The sequence below is a fragment of the Lampetra planeri genome, chromosome 47 (assembly GCF_965212315.1).
Source record: "Lampetra planeri chromosome 47, kcLamPlan1.2.h2, whole genome shotgun sequence".
Taxonomy (NCBI): Eukaryota; Metazoa; Chordata; class Hyperoartia; order Petromyzontiformes; family Petromyzontidae; genus Lampetra; species Lampetra planeri.
In genome coordinates this window covers 553,176-576,205 of record NC_136153.1, presented here as the reverse complement: position 1 = coordinate 576,205, position 23,030 = coordinate 553,176, and the positions used below count along the sequence as shown (strand labels likewise).

At 56.0% G+C, this 23,030-nt stretch overlaps 1 protein-coding gene across 2 annotated transcripts in view; it reads left to right on the top strand.

Moving 5' to 3' along the window:
* Window positions 1–23,030, top strand: part of TULP4 (TUB like protein 4) — a 52,538-nt gene that overhangs the window by 22,635 nt on the left and 6,873 nt on the right. Inside the window, exons 2-14 of one of the 2 annotated variants that reach the window (XM_078615385.1) lie at window positions 4,548–4,801; window positions 6,151–6,279; window positions 8,577–8,741; window positions 8,869–9,052; window positions 11,472–11,609; window positions 12,129–12,307; window positions 12,832–13,056; window positions 14,721–14,955; window positions 15,394–15,538; window positions 15,728–15,872; window positions 16,145–16,238; window positions 16,721–16,864; window positions 18,200–22,678. In XM_078615385.1, the coding sequence (XP_078471511.1) occupies window positions 4,550–4,801; window positions 6,151–6,279; window positions 8,577–8,741; window positions 8,869–9,052; window positions 11,472–11,609; window positions 12,129–12,307; window positions 12,832–13,056; window positions 14,721–14,955; window positions 15,394–15,538; window positions 15,728–15,872; window positions 16,145–16,238; window positions 16,721–16,864; window positions 18,200–22,678 (6,514 nt within the window). In that variant the 5' untranslated portion in view covers window positions 4,548–4,549. Of the gene's footprint in view, window positions 1–4,547; window positions 4,802–6,150; window positions 6,280–8,576; window positions 8,742–8,868; window positions 9,053–11,471; window positions 11,610–12,128; window positions 12,308–12,831; window positions 13,057–14,720; window positions 14,956–15,393; window positions 15,539–15,727; window positions 15,873–16,141; window positions 16,239–16,720; window positions 16,865–18,199; window positions 22,679–23,030 lie in introns of both variants that reach the window. The other variant, XM_078615384.1, reaches the window with a different exon arrangement.

Genomic DNA, 23,030 nt, shown 5'->3' with positions numbered 1-23,030 from the left:
CCTTGCCAGGACCTTACCCGGCACACTGAGGAGTGAGATGCCCCTGTAGTTGTTACAGTCGGTACGGTCCCCCTTCTTAAAGAGGGGGACCACCAGGGCATCCTTCCAGTCCTGCGGAACCCGTCCAGTGGTCCAGACTGTTGTTATGATGTCATATAGGGCAGTCTGTGCACAAACGCCACCCTCCCTCAGCATTTCGCTTGGGAGATCATCTCTGCCCGGTGCCTTCCCTGGTCTCAGACTCCGGATCGCCCTCAGTACTTCCTCAACAGCTGGTACCTCAGCCAGCCACTCACAGGGGGTGACCTCTTCCAATATTTGAGGCACCGCAGCCTCAGCAGGGTTATCCCCACTTTGTGCCATGATGTTTTCCTGGCTGAGAGATTTTCCCTCCCCCAGGACCTCACAGAAATGCTCAGCAAATCTGCAAACCAGTTCCTGGGGGTCGGAGATTGGATCACCGTTTTTTCCTCTAATGATGGTAATAGGTGTGGCGCTGCAGGTTACTTTTTTGATGGAGTTAAATAGTGATTTGTGATCACGGGCCACTGAGGCAGACTCCATCTCCTCAGCAACCCGCGACCACCACCCATCCTTACAGCGCCTTACGGCTCTCCGAACCTCCGAGCGAAGGCTGCGGTAAACCTCCTCATTCTCTGACGTGGGATGCTGTAGGCGATGAGAGTGGGCCTGTCGCTTTTTCTCAATTAACCTGAACACCTCCTCCGTCAGCCAGGGTTCCCGGGGAGGTCTGGACCGAGTACCCAAAGCAGCCATTGCAGCTGCATGAGTCACAGTCTTAAACCTCGCCCATTTACCCTCGACATCAGGTGGAGTGGGGGACGATGCCAACCCCAGCTGCAAGCGATGATGAAATTCTCGCTTGCAACTTTCATCAGCTAACTTAGACCAGGCCACTTTTGGTTGGAATGGGATCCTGGGTGTACACCCACCACCGGAGTGGAAGAATGGCAGGCGCATCTTACAGATGACTAGTCGATGGTCAGAGGGCAGATCAGCTCCACGGTAGGTCCTGGTGTCAAGGACATGGGCTCGCATCCGCTGGTCCGTCACTATGTAGTCCAGCAGATGTTCTTGCTTGGACCCGGCATGCATCCATGATGTTGTGTGGATGCGCCGATGCCGGAAGAGCGTGTTGGTAATTACAAGCCCATGGGCTGCACAAAAATCTAGCAGCCTCCTACCGTTATTATTGAGCTGATCTGGCCCATGCCTTCCAATCACTCCAGACCAGGTGCCAGCATCATGACCAACTCGGGCATTGAAGTCACCCAACAAGATGACTCTGTCCCGAGTGGCCACTTTAGCCAGCACCTGTGACAGGAGGTCATAGAAAGCGTCCGACTCATCGGCTTTGCCTGCATCCCTCCACGGATGTTCGTCTTCGGTGGGGGCATAAGTAACCACGACCACCACTCCTCGCCTCTGGTTGATGGGAAGGCGAGCCCAAAGTATCCTGGGGCTTACAGCTTCCCACACCTCACCGCCACGCTCCCACGCCCCCTTCATTCTTTTGTTCAGAAGAAGAGCCACACCCTGTTGTTTGGCAGTCTCCTGCCCCGAGTAGAGGACTGTCCACCCCTCATGGTGGCAGGAGCCAGAACCGGTCCACCGGACCTCCTGAATGCCACAGAGATCCAGGCGGTACCGGTCCAGCTCCCGACAGAGGAGTGGCAGCCTCTCCTCCGCAGTGAGCGTTCGAACATTCCACGTGGCCATCCGCAATGGTTTTTCGTTGTTTCTGGAGAAGCCCCGAGGGTTAAAATTCAATCTCCTGGCTCCGCCAAATGGGGTTTGGCCAGGAGACGTCATAAAAGCCTGACCCCCCGGGGCCTCCGGCACAAGCTTATTAATTACAGGTTTATGTTTAATTCGTAGTTTAGTGGTGGTTAATTGAAGGTGGAGGGGTTACCAGCCCCTCGCACCCGTCCAGAGCCCCCGTTTAGCCACTGTGGTGGTCACAGACGCCATGAGGGGAGAGGCCAATGGGCATTGGCCCTCCCCCCACAGCACTGCCCACGACAGTGTTGCCCGTCCGGCACCGCGAGGAGGTAGGAGGTTGTTTTGCCAGACTTGCACACACACAGCGACACACACACACATGGACTTACACACACATCGACTTACACACACATGGATGTACACACACACACATCGAGGCAGACACGCACATCGACTCACACGCACACATGGACTTAGACACACACGTAATTATTTTAAAATGTACTAACTTATGGATTTTAGTTGTCTACACACACACACGACGCACACACATTGACTAACACACACATCGACTCACACACACACTAATGGACTCACACGCACACATGGACTTACACACACATATCGACTTACAAACACACAGCGACTCACACACACACGGACTTAGACACACACATACATCGACTCACACACTTCGATTTACACGCACACACAATTGTTCTTTTTTTTCACTTACACACACATGGATTCACACACACACAGACATCGACCAACACACATACAAACACATCGACTTACCCACACACACATATCGACTAAGATACACACACATGGACTTACACACACACATGGACCCACGCACACACATCGACTTACACACACACATCTACTCACACACACACACATATCGACTAAGACACACACACATGGACTTACACACACACATGGACCCACGCATACACATCGACTTATACACACACATCTACTCACACACACACATACATAGACTCACACATACATCGACCTACACACACACATATCGACGCACACACACACATAGACTCACATATATAGACTCACACACACATCGAACACACACATATATGGACTTACACACACATGGACAAACACACACACACATATCGACTCACACACATCGACTCTCATGCACAGACACATCGACTGACACACACATCGACTTAGACACACACATCCACTAACGCACACACACATCGACTTACACACACAGCGACTTAGGCACACACACATGGAGTTACAACAACAACAACAACCGCCATTCGCCACTAAGTGGCGGTGACGTCACCACGACGCTTGTGCCAGGCCAAGTGCACCTTGAGGCCATGTGAAGTGTCGAACGCCCGCTGGCAGGAGGTCATGGGGCAGACCCAGCAGGTGCCACGGGTCGACTGACCGAGATGACCGAGATGACATGGAGTTACACACACACATACACATGCACTTACACACACATACATAAACTTACACACACACACATGAACTCACACACGCACATAGAGCCACACACACACATCGACTTACACGCAGACATATCGACTTATACACACATCGACGCACACACACTAATGGACTCCACACACACACATGGACTTACACACACACATGGACTTACACACATCGACCCACACACACATCGACTAACACACACATATTGACTCACACACACACACATCGACTCTCACACACACACACACATCGACCCACACACACACATCGACTCACACACACACACACATGGACTTGCACACACATATCGACTTATGCACACACACATGGATGTACACACGCACTAACATCGTCGCAGACACGCACATGGACTCACACGTACACAAGGACTTAGACACAATACTAATTAATAATAATAAATATATTAATATTAACCAAGTACATTTTGAAATATTAGTTGTCAGCACACAAACATTAATATTTTAATATTTCCAAGGTGATTATTAAAATAATAGGTTTCTATGTACGTGAGTTTAGCGAAAGAAGCAAGAAATATAAATATTAGTTGTCTGCACACCAACATAATACATTTAATAATTGCAAGGTGATTATTTAAATAATAGGTTTCTATCTACGTGAGTTTAGCGAAAGAAGCAAGAAAATAGTACTTAACATTGTCGTGGTGAGGCCTAGTCCCACGCAGAGCCCCCGGCCTCGCCTAGATTGCCCAGCCGGCCGAGGTGACACCTTGGCAGGCTGGGGGCTGGGCCGCTACCCCCCCCCGCACCCACGATCCCCCCGCCCTCTCTGCAGTCATATCTACGGCCTATAGTGGTGGCATCTACGGACTGTATTGTAGTAACTGCACGCATCGGAGTGGGGGGGGAGAAGAGGACATCACACTGTGAAAAATTTACCTCATTTTGTGTATTTTTTTTCATTTTTGTTACGCGAATGATAATTTTTTCCGATCGTGTGTGCGTTGCTAGGGGCAACCCCTGTTAGCGTTTCGAGCATGCGCAAATTCGTGCTGTGTCGCGCGCTGAGCGCACAAAAAATAATACAATAATAATAATAAATTGCACTCAAATGTTTATATTAACTACTTTAAAGTATAAGGATGGGAAAACGGAATAGCGCTGGCTCACCAGAGACCGACACGGATCATTTAAATGTGTTGTTCCATCTCTTTTTTTTTAAACGTGGACCCGTTCTCCGCGCGCAGATGGGCACGGTTGAGCAGCGGTTTCCCATCACCGGCGACTGACACCGACGCCACTGTTCCTCCTCCCTCCACCATTCCCCCCCGCCGCTCGTAGCCATGTTTGCCGCCCTGGAGCAGTCCCCAGTGCTCTACAGCGACTCGAACTTGCTGTGCGCATCATGGAAGGGTCGCGTGCCGCACAGCGAGCGAGAGCGGCCCGTGTGCCGGCGCCGATGCTACCAGGAAGGCTGGCTCGCGCTGGGCAATGCGCACGGCGTGGTGGGCGTCACCTTCTGCAGCTCTCACTGCCGGCGCGAGCGCCCCACACCGCAGCGCGTCAACTTCAACCTGCGCGGCCACAACAGCGAGGTGAGCAGCGGCGGAGACCACGCTCGCCATCGACCGGCGTGCTCACTGGCACGCTCACCGGAACCTCCACGACCACACCACAGCCACACAGCGCACTTACCCACACCCTCATCAGCACCTTCACCGGCACAGACGCCCACACCAGCACACTCAAGATCACTAGCACAATCACGCTGCAACCGCGCAATGCGCTCACCCACAACTTCACCAGTAGCCTCACTAGCACCAACACCCTTACCATGGAGTGTGCTTAGTGTGCTTATGGTTTTAGTGGTGTGTGTATAGTTTGTGTGGTGTGCGTGTGTATGTATGTGCGTGTGTGCATGCATGTGCATGTCTGTACATGTATGCGCGTGCATATGTGTGCGTGTGTGCATGTGCTGCTGCTCAACCTGGAGTGTGCCACTAAGAAGTGGGATCTTACTAAGCACTTGGCTGGGTATTTTATGCCATCAAACGCTCCACCCCCTCAACTCCCTATTGGTCATGGAGCAGTTGTGGAGAGAGTGGAGAGTTTTCCATTCCTGGGCAGTGTGTTTATGACCAGCTCTGGTTTGACAGCAGAGGTCTCACTCCGAATCAGTCAGGTGGCATTATCTTTTCATCGGCTGGGTAATGCTGCGTGGAAGCTAAATGGTCTGTAGCTTCACACAAAGCTTTGGGTCGTCTCAACCACAGTCATGCCCTCCCTTCTCTATGCTTGTGAAACTTGGACCTCTAATTGAACATCTGTGCCGGTTAGAAACATTTAGGCTGGCCTGCCTAAAATCCATCCTGGGTTTAACCAGGCTGGATTGTGAGGAGCTCAAAAATCCTTGAAAGATCTGGACAAAGTTCCATCGGTGAGCTCCTTCAGGAGGCAAGGCTGCATTCTCTGGGTCATGTAGCCCGCATGCCCAGCCACCACATGCTCAAGCAGCTTCTGTTTGGCCTGATAGAGGGGGCTAAACAGGCATGACACGGGCTGGAGAAGAGATGGACTGATGCTGTATGGAAGGATGTGGATCAGTCGCCCTCAAATAACAATGGAGGGCGGAAGAGTGACGCTCACAACAACAAGCGGCGTGCCAGGCGGATAAAATGCAGCAAGTTGGTACAGTTGGGGGCACAGCGGGTGCATTTACCAGTCAGTCAACCCATGGCACGTGGGTCTTTCCCGTGACCTCCTGCAGCGAGCCTTCGACACTTTACCTGGCCTCAAAGTGCACCTGGCCTGGCATAGGCACCGTGGTGACATCACCGCCACTTAATGACGAATGGCGGGTGTTGTTGTGCGTGTACACGTGCATTTGTATGTGTACATGTGCACACTTGTGTTCCTGTGTGTGTGCGTGCATATGTGTGCGCAGGTTGTGCTTGTGCGCTGGAACGAGCCATACCAGAAGCTGGCGACATGCGACGCGGATGGAGGCATCTTCGTGTGGATCCTGTATGAGGGGCGCTGGTCTGTCGAGCTCGTGAATGACCGCGGGGCCCAGGTGCACCTCCAGCTACCCATGCTACCCCTGAGTGACCCTCACAGCTCCTCATGCTACCCACACCTCCGTATGGTGTAAAATAAGAGTTGAACATACATACATACATACCCCTGGGTGACGGTCGTTTGCAGGTCAGCGGGAGTGATACATTCGTCTGCTGCGCTGCCATATAACGGACAAACTCGAAATGTGGTTCAGTGTTTTTGGCAATGGATTTTGGCAATGGATATTGGCTTGGTCCACCAATGCATTTTAACTTTCTAAAGGTGGCTCTTGATGAGACTTCACGTTGCTACCAGCCACATGAAACAAGTTTGGACCTGGGCACGTTTTTCTACATGATCACCGGCACGCGAATCAAACCGCGGTGCCATAGCTGTGTTTAAAACGTGCCGCTCTGGGGAACCTTGACGTGACAGGCGAGAGCTCCATCCAGTAGCGGGGCATGGTGAAAGCCGTGTCGTGCGCCTTTAACACAGACACCCCCCTTCCCCCTACCCTGGAATTCCGGCTTGTGTAAACTCTGGCCATGCCCCTCATCGTGTGAGACTTGTCACCACCGCCGCCCTCCTAAAGAGGATGGTTGGGTGGTTTAGCGGAGCGGTGGTAACGCTCGCGCCTAGCAGCAAGAAGCCTCTGGGTTCGATTCCCAACTTGTGCGCCTCTCTGCGTAAAGTTTGTATGTTCTACTCCCCCTGTTCTGCACGGTGTGTGAGAGTGTGAATGAGTGGAGTTTGTTCTACGACCCCTGTTCTCCAGGGTGTGTCAGTGTGAGTGGAGTTTGTTTTACTTCCCCTGTTCTGCACGGTGTGTGAGAGTGTGATTGAGTGGAGTTTTATGTTCTACTCCCCCCTGTTCTGCATGGGTTTGCTCCGGGTTCTTTAAGTTTCCTCCCATAGCTAAACGTGCTTGTGTGACGTAACTGGTATTGGCCAAAAATATCGCAATGCTGAAAAAGTGACCTGCACATTACTCCCATTAGGATTACATACTGCAGCGACATCGCCCCCCCCTATACTGCGAAAACTTGGCAGGACCCTCCTGAAAAAGAGTCTTGGGACTCGTGGAGCACTTACTACTCATAATAACAATTTATCATTATTGACGAACGTAAAAACCCACTGCATAGTTTTCTCATTAGGCCTAGGATAAGCGGAAAAGAACAACAGCGCTTATCTGCGGCGTTTGACTCATGCCACCCACACCAACTCCACCACAGAGAGGGAGCACGGGGTGCTGCACTGCGAGCGATCGGTGCGGGCGCGTGGGTGACAGCGTGGGATTCATGCGGCAAGAACATCCTGTCCCGATTAAATATTCACGTAACCTTAGTTAGCTTGTCGTCGTCGTACCGAGCGATTGGCGGGGTTAATTTTGGGCCAAAATAGTCTGTCGTGGATTTTTCGAATGTCTGATAACAGCTGATAAGTTACTCCGCCGGTGCAGGTTCTGATGCGAAACACACAGGCTGTTCAATTTAATTTCTACTCTTGACGGGAGCAAGCCCCATCACCCTGCGCGTAAAGGAATGACCGCAGAAGCGGATTGTGCAAGAGCTTCGTCCGAGATACCTGTCAAGTGACGTGTGTTATCTACACACCTACGCACGTGGCCCACTGTGGAAGCAATGTTTTGTCACATGACGGTGTGGCAAAGCATTGCCACAAAAAACCCTGCAGATGTCACGTGATGGGCGGTTACTTTGCGCGGCTATTCATGATGAAGCGAAGACTGTCAGCTCACTCCGCTTGAGAACCCGGGTTTCATCGCAAGCACCTATTAGCATAGTTGGCTATGTACGGCACGAAAGAAGTTGAACATATGTACATACAAATGGCAGCAATCCATATCAAACCCAGGCCCTCGCCAGCTCAGAGCTCTGACTCACGAGCCACCTAGCAGGTGCCACTTAGCCCCTGTGAGTGAAGTGCAGTGGGTTTAGAGCGGAGCACCGGTTACCACATGAGAGGGGTTCTGGTGTCACTGGTTGGCGTGCTAACTGTGTGTGTGCTTTGGCCAACCTCGTGTGTGGTACATCTGCGGTGCGCGTGTGGTATGCCTGTGGTATGCCTGTGGTATGCCTGTGGTGTGGTGTGTGTGGTGTGCGTGGTGTGCGTGTGGTGTGCGTGTGGTGTGCCTGTGGTATGCGTGTGGTGTGCGTGTGATATGCGTGTGGTGTGGTGTGCGTGGTGTGGTGTGGTGTGCATGGTGTGGTGTGCGTGTGGTGCACGTGTGTGATGCGTGTGTGGTGCGTGTGGTACGTGTGGGGTGCGTGGTGCACACGGGGCCGGAGCCAGGTGAGCGACTTCACATGGAGCCACGACGGCACGCAGGCGCTCATCTCGTACCGCGACGGCTTCGTGCTCGTGGGCTCCGTGAGCGGCCAGCGCCACTGGTCCTCAGAGATCAGCCTGGATGACAGCCACATCCTGTGCGGGGTGTGGACCCCCGACGACCAACAGGTGTGCACCCACTTCCGAGCGCCCAGCTCTGAGCCTAGCATTGTGCATACACGTGCCGCGTCCCGTGTGCGCGTCACCTCCAGCGTGTGCTTTGGCATTGTGCCGTCGTTGGCCGCGGCGCGTGCAGGTGCTATTTGGGACGTCAGACGGCCAGGTGATTGCCATGGACTGCCATGGGCGCATGTTGGCGCAGGTGGTGCTGCACGAGTTTGACAGCGTTCAGGCACTCACCTGGAACTGCCCGGACTTCCTGGTGGAGGACTCAAGCGAGAGCGAGTCCGACGGGGACGAGGGAGCCACGCTCGCTCAGGGCATGCGCACACACACGCGCACGCACTCGCACGCACGCGCACGCACACACACGCCCACACGCCCACACACGCCCACACTCACGCACACTCACGCACACTCACGCACACATGCACATATGCACATACACACATACGCACACGGGCACACTCACACACACGCATGCACAGACGTGCACACTTACGCACACACTCATGCATGTACACACACGCACACACCCAGACGCACACGGATAGCCTCAACACACTTTTTAGGGCAAGGGCTGTGAGCAAGTACCTACGAAGGCCGGCACGGCACATGAGGAAGTAGGTGGCCAACAACACGCCCGACCGCCTTTGTCTCCCAAGTGGCAGTGTTTATTCACTGCACCAATTATGCATTTGAGGTTGAGCGGACCTAAGGGATGCTCAGGACTGGTTTAAATAATCGTCATTGGTGTTAGTTTGTGAGTGGGAATGGAACTCTGATCCCTAGGTTCATAGCGCAGCACGCTAACCGCTACACTACCGTTCTGCACGAACACACGGACACAACAACAACCGCCATTCGCCACTAAATGGTGGTGACGTCTCCATGACGCTTGTGCCAGGCTATATGCACTTTAAGGCCAGGTGAAGTCTCAAATGCCCGCTGGCAGGTGTCATGGGTTGACTGACCGAGATGACTGACAGATGCACAACCTGTGCCCCCTACTGTGCCAACTTGCTGTGTTTTAGCCACCCGGCGCTCCGCTCGTTGTTTTGAGCATCACTCATCTGTCCTCTATTGTTGCTGGAGGGTGACTGCCTCCAACTGCCCAGTAGCGTCCTTCACGGGCCACCTCCACTGAGGCCGATCTTGACACTGCTGGTACCAGTCATCGGCAAGTCCACTCAGCTCCACATCCTCCAGTACCACATCACTCCATCTCTTCTCTTGCCTGTGGTGCGCCAGTTTAGCCCCATATATCCGGTCGAACAAAAGCCGCTTGGGCATGTGGTGGATGGGCATGCGGGCTACATGACCAAGATAACACAGCCTTGCCTGCTGGAAGAGCTCACCGATGAGACTTTGTCCAGATCATTCAAGGATTTGTGAGCTCACACAATCTAGCCTAGTTAAACCTAGGATAGATCGTAGGCAGGCAAGCTTAAATGTTTCTAACCAGCAAAGATGTTCCATTTCGGGGGTCCACATTTCACAAGCATAGAAAGGTATGGCATGACTGTGGCCAAGAAGACCCAAAGCTTTGTGTGGAGCGACAGATCAGGTAGCTTCCACACAGCGTTACGCTGCCAAACAAAAGATAATGCTGCCTGACTAATTTGGAGTGAGACCTCTGCTGTTAAACTGGACCTGGACACTGCTCCGGTATGGAAAATGGTCCACTCTCTCCACAACTGCTCGATCACCAATGGGGAGTTTAGGGGGTGGAGTGTTTGATGGCACAACATACCCAGGCAGGTGCTTCGTTTTACTGGGGCTGATGATAAGGCCTCACCTCTTAGTAACATGCTCCAGGTTCAGCAGCAGTGCCTCTGACTCCTCCTTTGAGTGAGCAGCAATCACCAGATCATCGTCATACATAACATGGTTGACTAATAGGGAGCCATCCCTTGACTACACCCGGGCATTGATCAGCCTCCCATTGTATCTATACCAGATGGAAATTCCTCTGGTACAGCTACAGAAGGCTTGACGAACTATGTGTCGAAAAAGATGTTAAATAATGTGGGACCCAGAGGACATCTCTGTCCCACCCCAAGGTGAACAGGGAATGACTCTGACTCCCGGCCCCAATAGTTTTACCTGGGCCTGCCCACCATCTTGAAGGTCCTTAATGATTGTGAGCAGAGTCAGGGACATCGAAAGCACGAAGAACAACCAATATCCAAGGCCTATTGATGGCATCATAGGGCTTGACGAGATCAATAAAGCAGAGATAAAGGTCTTGTTGTAATACCCTGCACCTCTGCCGTAGCAGATGGTCAGAAAATATGATATCTGTGCAGGACCTCCCTGGCCTGAAACCACATTGGGGCTCCACAAGCCTCTCCTCAGCATGCCTGGCAAGGCGATGTTGAATAATCCTTGCCAGGACCTTTCCCTGCACACTGAGGGGAGATGCCTCTGTCGTTTACAGTCGATGCAGTCCCCCTTCTTTAAGAGGGGGACCAACAGGACATACACGGACACACTCACACTTGCACAAACTTCATCTGTGTTTTCCTGTCTCCCCATGTCCATGTGTCCTCATGACTTTGTGTGGTCTGTTTGTGCCTGTATTGACTTTGCGGTGTTTCCCTGTGTCTCCCTGTCTCCTGGCTTCTCCCCGCATCTCGCTGCATCTCGCCACATCTCCCCCGTGTCCCCTTGTGTGTCCACCGTGTCTCTCCGTGTGTCCCCCATGTCTCACCCGCATCTCGCCGTGTATCCACCCAGACGGGCCATCGGGCGAGTGGAGCGCCCCTCTGCAGGGCCCGCGCACACTGCTCACCGTCATGTTCGGCTCGGGTGACGTGGGCCTCATGAACAACTACGACGACATGACGCCCACACTCGTCAAGACTGCCCTCAAAGGTGTTGTACATTTTCCGTGCAGGGTTTTCTTCTGCGAGCCTTGGGGTGTGACAGAAGCACCGTGGAAATATAAGGTGGCCTGGTGTGTTGCTAGCCACACCACCCTCCCGTGCCCCATTTTGGCCTTCATGAAAACTAAACTTTGCTAAAACTATTTATATTTTACCAAGTAAGGCCCACTTAGCTGTATAGCTTTTTCAGAAGCGACCTGGCCATAAATGATAGCTCAAGGAAGTGGCTTATCATATGGAATTTTAAAGCAAGCAAATACTGTTAAACTCACGTTGAGGGAAAAACCGGATGACCCGGAGAAAATCCACATGACCACGGGGAGAACATACAAACTCCAAATATACAGCAGGCGTCAGGGTTTGGATTGAGCCACGACCTCCTGCATACCAGGCGAGGTAGTAACATTTTGGCCACCGTGGTGCCCAATAAGTGTTCATCAACCACACGTGCGCCAAGCGGCCCATGAGTGTCGGTGGGATCCGCGCGTGTGTGTGTGCGCGTGTGTAGACGTGACGGCGCAGTGGAACTCGGCGGGGGACATCCTGGCCGTGGCGGGGCAGGAGAAGCAGCCCAGCCAGGGGCTCCCTGCCGAGCTGCCGGGCCTCTTCTCGCTCTCACGGAGCCACGCCGTCAAGTTCTACAATGCGGCCGGCTTCCTCATCTACACGTTGGACGTGGCCACGCAGGTCCCTCCCTACCACCACCACCGTCATCTTATCTATGTTATAAATGAATTCCTACATTATATTTATTTGAATACATGCATATAACTCCTGTATCGATGATAAACACTGGCCCAGGGTGGAAGCGCAGTGGTGGGCACGGCGCAGTGCAGTAGTAAGGCTCGTGCCTTGTCTGGGTTCAATTCCTGACTCGGGCATCTTGTGGCGTTTCTATGTTCTCTCCCCCTGTTCTGCATGGGTTTCCTCCCATAGCTAAAAACACACAATGTAACTGGCATTGGCCAAACATCCTAATATTGAAAATGTAGTGCAAATTACTCCATTTGGACTTCACGTAGCAGCAACGTCGCCCCCCCCCCTACTGCGAAACTACAGCTGACTGCACCTGTGAACCACAGCAGCGCCTTTCCGCGTGACGATCGCCCGTGCTGCGCCATAGGAACGACAACATCAGCACCGCCGCGTACTCGATTACCATTCACCCAAACGTCTCCGTCTCATCTCGTCCCCCCGTCCCTGGCGCCCAGCACCCCATTTCGTCTCTGTGCTGGGGCCACCGCGACACGCGCCTCTTCGTGACGGCGGGGCCGGCGCTGCAGGTGGCGCGCGTGGAGGTGGGCGTCGCCACGCTGCAGCTGCTTTGCCAGCAGGTGCTGGCGGCCGCCCTGCATGACGACAAGGCCGTCGCCAAGTTGGCGCTGCCGTCGCGCCTCGCCGGGTACCTGCTCTCCGCCTTCACGCCCACCATCAAGGTAATTGCGCGCCGTGCAATCCCCCCCGAACGGACGCTTGGGGGGCGGGGGGTGCAATCGCTGCGAGCGAGCGGCGATGAAAGCCGGTGCGGCGCATGAGGAGGTGTGGGGTGGTCATTGCCACACCCGGCCCCAACCCCCTTGTCCCCCCCAGTGCTGGTGTTTTTAACGCGCTTCGCCGGGGTCCTCGCCTGTACATCGCTGCGGGCGAGTGCTGGGATGGACAGCCCGATTGACACTCATGTAGTTGCCACATGGGCAGAGCGCCACGGTGGCTTGGAGATGTTAACTGCCTCGCCTGGTATGCAGGAGGTTTAATCCCAACCCTGACGCCTGTATATTTGTCTTTCTCTCTCTCCTCATGATCGTGTGGATTTTTCTCTGGGTCCTCTGGTTTTCCCCTCCACATTTAGAATCAACGTCACGTGTTCAGAGTATTTGACTTCGATAAATTTCCACGTGATGATCAGCCACTTCGTGGCCAGGTCACTTCTGAAAAGAACCGTTTTGCTCAGTGGGGCCTTACCTGGTAAAATAAAAAGAGTATAATAGTTAGTGTTTTTATTGAGTTTGTGAGCCAGCCTGGACAACGATTGGGCACGGACACAGCTCCATGACCTTTCACATAGACACCCGAGCGCTCCTTGCCAGCCACTGCCAAGTGTGGGTTGTAATGGTGCCACGATGCAGGGAAAGTGTCATTTGGCCGAGACTTGAAGGTGGCCTAGCGCCCTCTGCTGGACGCTCGGCCCTCTCGACCACGCCAGTAACGTTGCCAACTTGGTGAGCGTGGGCCTAGTGTAGACGCGTTGGAGCCGTGTGCCTTTAAGCCTCAAGGATGATCACTGCTGTACAAAGAACTAACTTGGGCCACAATTGCCACATGAGGGGTTGAACACCGAGCTCCCGCCTCACTGCACTCCGTAGAGTTTACCGTAGAGCAGTCGGGGTGATTGATGATCCAGCAGCCACCGATTCACTCCAACCGCTCGCTCACCAGTGGTTAGTCGCCTCCTTGTCGCTCTTCTATCGCTACCGTTATGGGTACCGTTCCCCTGAACTTCACCCGTCGATTCATTCACCCATAGTGTTTAGTCTCATCCACTGTGGCCCGAGTTTGTCATCCTAAACCACCAAATCGCAGGTCGCAACACCCCCACTCACCCACTCACTCACCTTCTCACCACACTGCAAGTTACAACAACACCCCCACTCGCCTGCTCACTCACCCGCTCACTCACCCACTCACTCACCACGCTGCAGGTCACAACAACACCCACACTCACCCACTCGCCTGCTCACTCACTCTCTCACTACAATGCAGGTCATAACAACGCCCTCACTCACTGACTCACCCACTCACTCACTCACCAACTCACTCACTAACTCATTCACTCAATCAACCACTTGTCCACCTGCTCACCCACTCACTCACCCTCTCACCGCACTGCAAGTCACATCACTTTTCTTTCTGCATATTTCCTTGCACTGTTCCACATTCGGAATCAACTCCACCCATAATCTCCCCAAGCTCTTAATAATCATTTACATTTGTAAGGGGCGTTTCATCCAAGGATCCCAACAACCTCGCTCAATTCAAGAAACGCCGTTGCACCCTCATGCTTGGCACGACTTGAATCCAGCGGCGCGTTTCACCTTCTCAGCCCCCGATCCCAGACCCCAGCAACCTGCGTGACTTTGTGAGCTACCCGCCGGGTGGCAAGGAGCGCCTGCACTGCACGATCCGCCGCGTGGACGAAGACCCCGAGGGCGGCGGGCCCTCCTACGTGCTGTTCCTGGAGCACCTGGGCGGCCTCGTGCCCATCCTCAAGGGCCGGCGCGTCAGCAAGCTGCGGCCCGAGTTTGTCATACTCGACCCCAAGACCGACGGGCGGCTCGGTGCGGGCAGGGAGACACGGGGGACGGAGGGGAGACACGGGGGACGGAGGGGAGACACGGGGAGGGAGACATGAGGGAAGGGGGCCCTGAGCATGGGGAGGGAGACACGGGGAGGGACGTGCGGGCAGGGGGACGTGGGGAGGGAGACACGTGGATGGAGATACGGGGAGGGAGATATGGGCAGGGACCCACAGAGAGGGAGACGTGGGGGGGACACAGGGAGGGAGACCCAAAAAGAGGAGACACAGGAGGGGAGACACGGGGAGGGTGATGTGGGCAGGGGGACGTGGACAGGGAGACACAGAAACACAGTGCAGACACATACATGAGTGTGTCTCTGCTGATTTAACCACATGACATGCGCTGGTTACTGTGTGAACGCATGCCGGTTGCTGTGCTTTGCAGCGCCGGTCACCGTGTGTTGCCGTGTCACCGCAGACGAGGTGGGTGTGTGCGGTGCTGCCTGCTCCGTGTTCGACAGCTGCAACTGCTCGGACGCGAGCGACATTGAGCTGGGTGAGGAGGCCCTCGCTCGCAAGTCGCCCAAGACCTCGCGGGCGAGCCGCTCGCCCCGCCTCCCAAGGTACCTCACCCTTCGCTCCTCACCCTCGCCCCTAATCCGCTGGCTCCTCACCCTCGCTCCTCGTTCCTCATCCTCGCCCCTCACTCCTTAACCTCGCCCCTAATTCATACACCCTCACTACTCACCCTCGCTCCTCACCCCGATTGTGGAGCCCACGTCCCCGTCTTGCTCTGTGCGGCGCGGCCGCAGGATAAACATGGAGTCGCGGCGCTCACCTAAGCTGACACGGTGCAGCCAGGAGGGCGCCAAATCCCCGCGCCTTCCCATCCGCAAGCCCTCGCTGGGGTCGCCGAGCCTGGGCCGCCGTGATCTCTACCTGGACGACGGCCTTCAGGTGATACGTGGCCTCCCATCACTACCCCCACCTCTCCTCCCCCCCTCCACACTGCCACCGCCTCTCCCCCACACGGCCTTCTGGGAGTTATTTTTTTTGTCATCAGTATTCGTTCAGCTCAAGAAAGCTCTGACTCAGCAGTCAGGTTCGCTTTAACCAATGCGAGTGAACTGCCAGATGCTCGTAGACAAGAACCCTTTCTGGGTCTGGGGAAGAGCGGTGGGGAGTGAGGGCTGTGAGGTGGTTGTTTAGCAACGTGCTGTCCCCAGCAGCACAACTACTTGGCTCAAGTGACGTCCAACATCTGGGGAACCAAGTTCAAGATCGTGGGGCTCGCCCCCTTCCTCCCGGCCAACCTGGGCGCCGGTGAGAAGCACAACCACGCCGCACGGCATCACGCCGCACGACCTCACACCGCATGGTCTAAGGCCACACGACCTGACACCACGTGACCTAAAGCCGCATGACATCGCACCACATGGCCTAACACGACACGGTCTTACACCACATGGCCTGGCGCCACATGACCTGACAGCACATGACCTGACACCACACGGCCCTTACGCTACCATCTAACGCCACCGTCTAACACCATGCAAGCTGGCGCCAAGTGGCCTGATGCAATGACCTAACGCAATGATCTAACACAGCAACCTAACACCGCATGACCTAACTCCACGACATTGTGTTTGTGTGCTCTTGTGTGGAAGTGTTGCTGTGTTTGTGTGTGGTCGTGTGTTGCTATGTTTTCGTGTGTTGCAGTAATGTCGTATAGAAGGGTTGCCATGTTTTCGTACAGCATTGTTTCTGTGTGAATCTCGTTGCTCTGTCGGCCACCCCCCGTGCAGTGATCTACAAAACGAGCCTACTCCACCTGCAACCTCGCCAGATGACCATCTACCTGCCGGAGGTGCGCAAGCAGACCCAGGGCTACGTGTCGGTGGCGGCCTTCACGCCGGGGGTCTTCAGCGATGATGAGGACGAGGGCGCAGGTACGGCTGCCCCCCCCCCCATGACCCCTCCACACACCCCCCCCAGCCCCCCAGGCTCCCGCTGCCATCTCCTCGGAGCCCCCCCTCTCAGGGAGGTGATGCGGCGGCTCAGCGGTGGCGCTTTCGCCGTCTGTTCCAGAAGTTCGCGATTCTCACCGGGCAGGCAGGCCCGGTTATTGCTGCAGGTGTATTAAACGGTAGTAGCTCTGTTTGCTACACTGCTGCAATTTGTTTTTATTTATTTTGTCATTTGGGTGACCCAGGTCACTCTTGTAAATGAAAACCATCCTCTTGAGTTCTGACCTGGTTAAACAATTTAACTTGAGAACTGAACTAATGTTTTCTGCATACGTAGGTCCTGTGTGTCACGCGTGATGCTGTGCCCTACCTGCCTCATGGCTGCTGCTCCTTCATGTGTTGTGCCTCACCTGTGCTGTGTGTACACGTGCAATGTGTACACTTGTGTGTTGTGTGTACACGTGCAATGTGTACACGTGCAATGTGTACACGTGCAATGTGTACACGTGCTGTGTGCTGTGTGTACACGTGCAATGTGTACACATGCTGTGTGCTGTGTGTACACGTGCAATGTGTACACGTGCTGTGTGTACACGTGCAATGTGCTGTGTGTACACTTGTGTGCTGTGTGTACACGTGCTATGTGTACACTTGTGTGCTGTGTGTACACGTGCTGTGTGCTGTGTGTACACGTGCAATGTGCTGTGTGTACATTTGTGTGCTGTGTGTACACGTGCTGTGTGCTGTGTGTACACGTGCAATGTGCTGTGTGTACATTTGTGTGCTGTGTGTACACGTGCTGTGTGCTGTGTGTACACGTGCAATGTGCTGTGTGTACACGTGCTGTGTGCTGTGTGTACACTTGTGTGCTGTGTGTACACTTGTGTGCTGTGTGTACACGTGCTGTGTGTACACTTGTGTGCTGTGTGTACACTTGTGTGCTGTGTGTACACGTGCTGTGTGTACACTTGTGTGCTGTGTGTACACATGCTGTGTGCTGTGTGTACACGTGCTATGTGTACACTTGTGTGCTGTGTGTACACGTGCCGTGTGCTGTGTGTACACGTGCTGTGTGCTGTGTGTACACGTACATTTGTGTGCTGTGTGTACACGTGCTGTGTGCTGTGTGTACACGTACAATGCGTGCTGTGTGCTGTGTGTACACGTGCTGTGTGCTGTGTGTACACGTGCTGCGTGCTGTATTTACACGTGCTGCGTTTACTCATGCTGCGTGTGCCATGTGTACGAGTGCTTCAACTTGAACCCGCCTCTCTATCTCACCCCCTCCTGATCTCTGCTCCCCGTGTCTCTGTGCAGTGGCCGGGGCCTCAGGCCAGCGTGAGCCCAGTCCTCCGTGCTCCATGAACATCCCCATCGCCCCCATCTTCAGCTCGGCCCAGTCGATCTCTCCCACGCAGAACATCGGCTTGGCACAGAGCCTGCTTGCCAATCAGAATGTGCAGCTCGACATCCTGACCAGCCAGAGGCCGGGCCAGCCTGCGGCCTCCAACCACAGTCCACAGCAGCTGGAGGTCCCGGCCAATCAGAGGCTGTCTCAGGTGGCTCAGAATGTGCAGTACGACGCCCTGGGCGGCCAGAGACTAGCGCAGCAGAATCTGTCCAATCATAACGCGCAGGTCGATTACACGCTGGCCAATCAGAGGGTGGCCCAGGCGGTGCTCGGGGGTCAGTTCCCGCACATGGACGTGCTGGCCAATCAGAAGGCGGCGCACGCGCACATGGTGAGCCAGTCGGCGCCGGGAGAGAAGCTCACCAACCAGAGGGCGGTGCAGACAGTTCTGGCCAACCAAAACACCCAGCTGGACATGCTGGCCCATCAGAGGGCTGCGGCGCAGACCCAGTTGGCCAATCAGAGCGCCCAGCGGGAGATGCTGGCCAATCACCGCACGTCCATCGGCGGGGCGAGCGGTCACGTGGGGCCGCTCGACGTCATCACCAACCAGGCGGCGGTGGCGGCTGCGGCGGCGACCTCCGCGTCGGAGCGTGGCGAGGCGGAGCACTACAGCACACTGAAGCGCAACTCCAACTCCGCGCCAGGGCAGGCCATCTTCGGGGGAGCGGACCACCCTGGCAGGACCAGCGGCTCGGCACAGGCGTATGCCCAGCAGCCAGCGCCGCCTCCGCATGCGCAGCACGTGCCGTTCCCCAACCAGCAGATGCTCCACCAGATGCAGCTCACCGCCCAAGCCATGCTGCATAGCCAGCAGACGCAGTTCAACCAGCAGGCGCTCCACTCGCAGGCCGGCCAGCAGACAACGCACATACAGCAGACGCAGTTCATACAGCTGACGGCATACAGCCAGCAGGCCATGCAGTCGCACGTCCCGGCGGCGGCGGCCTCAGCCTTGGCCCGGGAGAAGGAGACGGCCGCCAAGAGCGAGCTGTTGTCGCGGCAGTACCAGCAGCAGCAGCAGCTGTCAGATCGCGATGCGCTGGGCTTCACCAGCGACCACAACGTGGCCGTGGCACACATCCGCAAGGGAGGGGAGGCGCTGCGGCTGCCCTCTGCAGCCAGTGCCGCCACAACGTTCACTCCCCAGAGTCTGCAGGATCAACAGCAGCAGCAGCAACACGTGCAGCAGCAACATGCGCAGCAGCATGCACAGCAGCAGCAGCAGCATTTACTACAGCACCAACAACAGCACTCACAACAGCAACCACAGCAGCATCCACCCCAGCAACAGGTGCAGCAGCAGCAGCACCTTGTGCAGCCTCAGCAGCAGCAGCAGCAACAGCAGCAGCAGCAACAACCCCAGCAGCAGCAAATGGCAGGGCTGGCCTGCACGTGCCCTCCGCTTGCCAGCCTGGGCTACGAGCGCATCACTACGTTCGACAGCAGCGGCAATGTCCAGGAGGTGTGCCGCCCCCGCGCCTCCACGGGGAGCACTTCTGGGGCGGGGGTCGCGGGGGTGCGCACCAGCCAGAGCATGTACGGCCTGCGCAGCCCGGGGCCCGCTCCCAGCTCCCCGCAGTCCCCATTCTCCCCGCAGGCCCCGCAGTCCCCGTTCTCCGCACAGCCGCCCACGCCTCCCTTCTCCTCCTCCCAGGCTCCCGTCTCTCCCTTTGGTCAAACGTCGCAGGCGCCCGCCCAGCCGACGGGGCTGGCGGCGGCGGCGCCAGTGGCGGCGGCGCACCCGAGCGTGGCCACGGCGCCACTGGCGCCGCCGCACCCCCCCGCCGTCGCCAGCTACCAGTCGGCGACGCTTGGCCACCAGCCGTCGGGGGTCTCCTACCAGCACGCCAACGCCGCCTTCCAAGCCTCCGGCGCCGGATACCAGGGGGGCAACGTCGCCGCCCTCCATCAGGCTCAGTTCCACGATAGCGGCAAGCAGCCGGTGGTGCCGCCGCCACCGCAGCAGCAGCCGGGGGTCAGCACGGTGAAAAGAGGGAGTACAGATCTCGTGAAGTCGGGCAGCGAGAAGCCGGCAATGGCGCCTGTAGCGTTTAACCTGCAGGGCCAGTCAGCGCAGTACGCACGGGCCGCCAACCCAGTGCAGAGAGTCGCCTCCAACACGCTGCCCTCGAAAAGCTCGGGGCAGTCGGTGAGGCTGAGCGACGGCCAGAGAGTCACGGCGCAGGCGAAGGCTCCCAACGCGGCCTTCTCCGCAGAGACCTGCCCCTGTCAACTGAGACCGCAGCAGGGGCAGCACGCTCAGGCCCAGCCGCAGCTGCAGCAGCAACAGAAGGGGGAGGGGTACCAGCAGCAGCAGCAGGCCAGACTGCCGGGAAACGGCGGCCATCACGGTGCCTATGTGGGGCAAAGTGCCGGTGCCACGGCTACCAAAACGATGGAGCAATCGAGCACACGGCAAATCCAGCAGCAGATTCAGCAGCACCAGATTCACCAGCAGCAAATACAAGCGCTGCAGCAGCATATCCATCAGCAGCAGCAGCTGCAGCAGCTGCATCAGCAGCAGTTGAAACAACAACAGCAGCAGCAGCATATGCATCAGCAGCAACAGATGCAGCAACAGCAAATGCAACCGCAGCAGCATCAGCTGATGCAGCAGCAGCAACACCAGCTGCAGCAGCAGCATCAGCCATCGCAGCAACAACAACAACAACAAATACAGCAGCAGCAAAGTATTCTGCAGCAGCAACAGCAACAGCACCATATGCAGCAGCAGATTCAACAACAACAACAGATGCAGCAGCAACAGATTCAGCAACAGCAGCAACAACAATTACAACAACAGCAGCAACAACAATTACAACAACAACAATTGCAACAGCAGCAACAACAACAATTGCAACAGCAGCAACAACAACAATTGCAACAGCAGCAGATTCAACAACAGCAATTACAACAGCAGCAACAGTTGCAACAGCAGAAACAGCAGATTCAGCAGCAGCAGCAAATACAACAACAGATTCAGCAACAACAGCAGACACAGCAACAGCAGATTCAACAACAGCAGACACAGCCACCACAAATACAGCAGCAGCAACAACAGCCGCAACAGCAGAAGCAGAGCACTGTAATCGTGCACTCTGTCAGCATCTCGCCGCTGAGCTCACAGTCCTCGTACAGCTTGCTGAGCCCGGCCGACCCCTGCCGCGACCAGACCGAGTACGTGAACGGGGCGTTCTCTGAGGATGACGCATCTGAAAAATCCTTTAAGAAGGAAAATGCGGCCGCAGCAGCAACAGCAGCGGTGGCCAAAGCGGACCCGGGCCATCACAAAGAGGCCGGCAAAGAAGGGAGCGTGGAGGCCAAGAAGCCGGCGGAGTGCCAGACGGATGGACCATCCGTGCCGATCACTAGTTCCCCCAAACCATCGGAGGGTCGCAGGGCCTCGTCGGGAGAGATGCCTGCGGCCGCGCCCACCAAAGTTGCCCAGAGCCATCGCGGCGCCACGAGAGAGATGGGCACGGACACGCTGAAGAGAGAGGTCTCCAGCGTTCCGGCCTTACCGAAGTCCGCGCAACTTCCCGGCCGAGACGGCGGCTCCGCGGTGAGCAAGCCCGCTCAGTGCTATAGGGACGTGCAGACGCTGAACCCGTCACGAGACCAGTGGCTGCAGCAGGGCGGCAGGGCCAAGTCTGTAGCCGGGCACTATGGCACGATGATCCCGACGTCACACCAAGCGCAGGCCAAGCACGCCGGAAACTTTCTCCCGGCAGCGGTAGCTGCCACAGCACAACGATCCCAGAGCAGCCCTCGCGGTGCGCTCAGCGGTGGCAATGCCCAATATTATGCCACCATGAGACCCACCAACATGGCCCGATACCAGCACAACTACAGTGGTAGCGGCGGTGCCGCCACGCGCCACGCCGCCGTGCCCGTGGCCTACACCAGCAGAGACACCGGCGGGCTGGCGGTGCCGTACGGCGACGGCGTGACGGTGCCGCGGCAGGCACTCGCCATGAACTACCCACCCGCTGCCGCCGCCGCGGCCGTATGCCTCCCGGCGGCCGGCCACTACGCCACGCTGCCTCGGCCCAACATCTTGGTGACCGGAGAACCGCGGGCGAGCGTGAGCGTGCAACCGTCATACACGGACCTGGCGCAGCGTTACGCCACCATTGCCCGGGCAGCGCATGCCGGAGAGCGGGGACAGCCGGCGCCGCATCAGCAGCATCATCCCCATCAGCAGCAGCATCAGCAGCAGCAGCATCACCAAGGTGCTGCAGGAGCTGATGCCGCGGCCGGCGGCACCATCATGGGCCTGGCAGGGGCCGAGGCCATGTGCGGTGGGGCGCGGCTTCCCGACCCCGGCTATGGGGAGATGATGCCAGCGGATTGCGCCAGCTCCTGCCGGGTTGACAAGCCAGGTAAGAAGGCGTGGAAGTTCGCAGGGGCAGCCTGACATCGTCCAGGTTCACCAATCTGAGGACACGGAAGGTTTTGTCACCTGATGTGCCATCGCAACCCAGCTGCGTTAGAGCTCTGGTCACTTAGGCGTTGGTTTTGTTCGTACGGTGCTCACCGAAACACTCTGGCTCAGATACAATGTCCCGGGCACCTGGGCATTTATCAATTAAAATATTAAATATTTCCTAAGTCCCTGGGTGCCCAGCACAGGGATGGAGTTAAATTGTATCTTGACCGGAGTGTGTCGGTGACCCCAGAATTTAACATGAGTACTAAAATCTAGTCTTTAGTTCCGTGACTACGTTGTCTCAG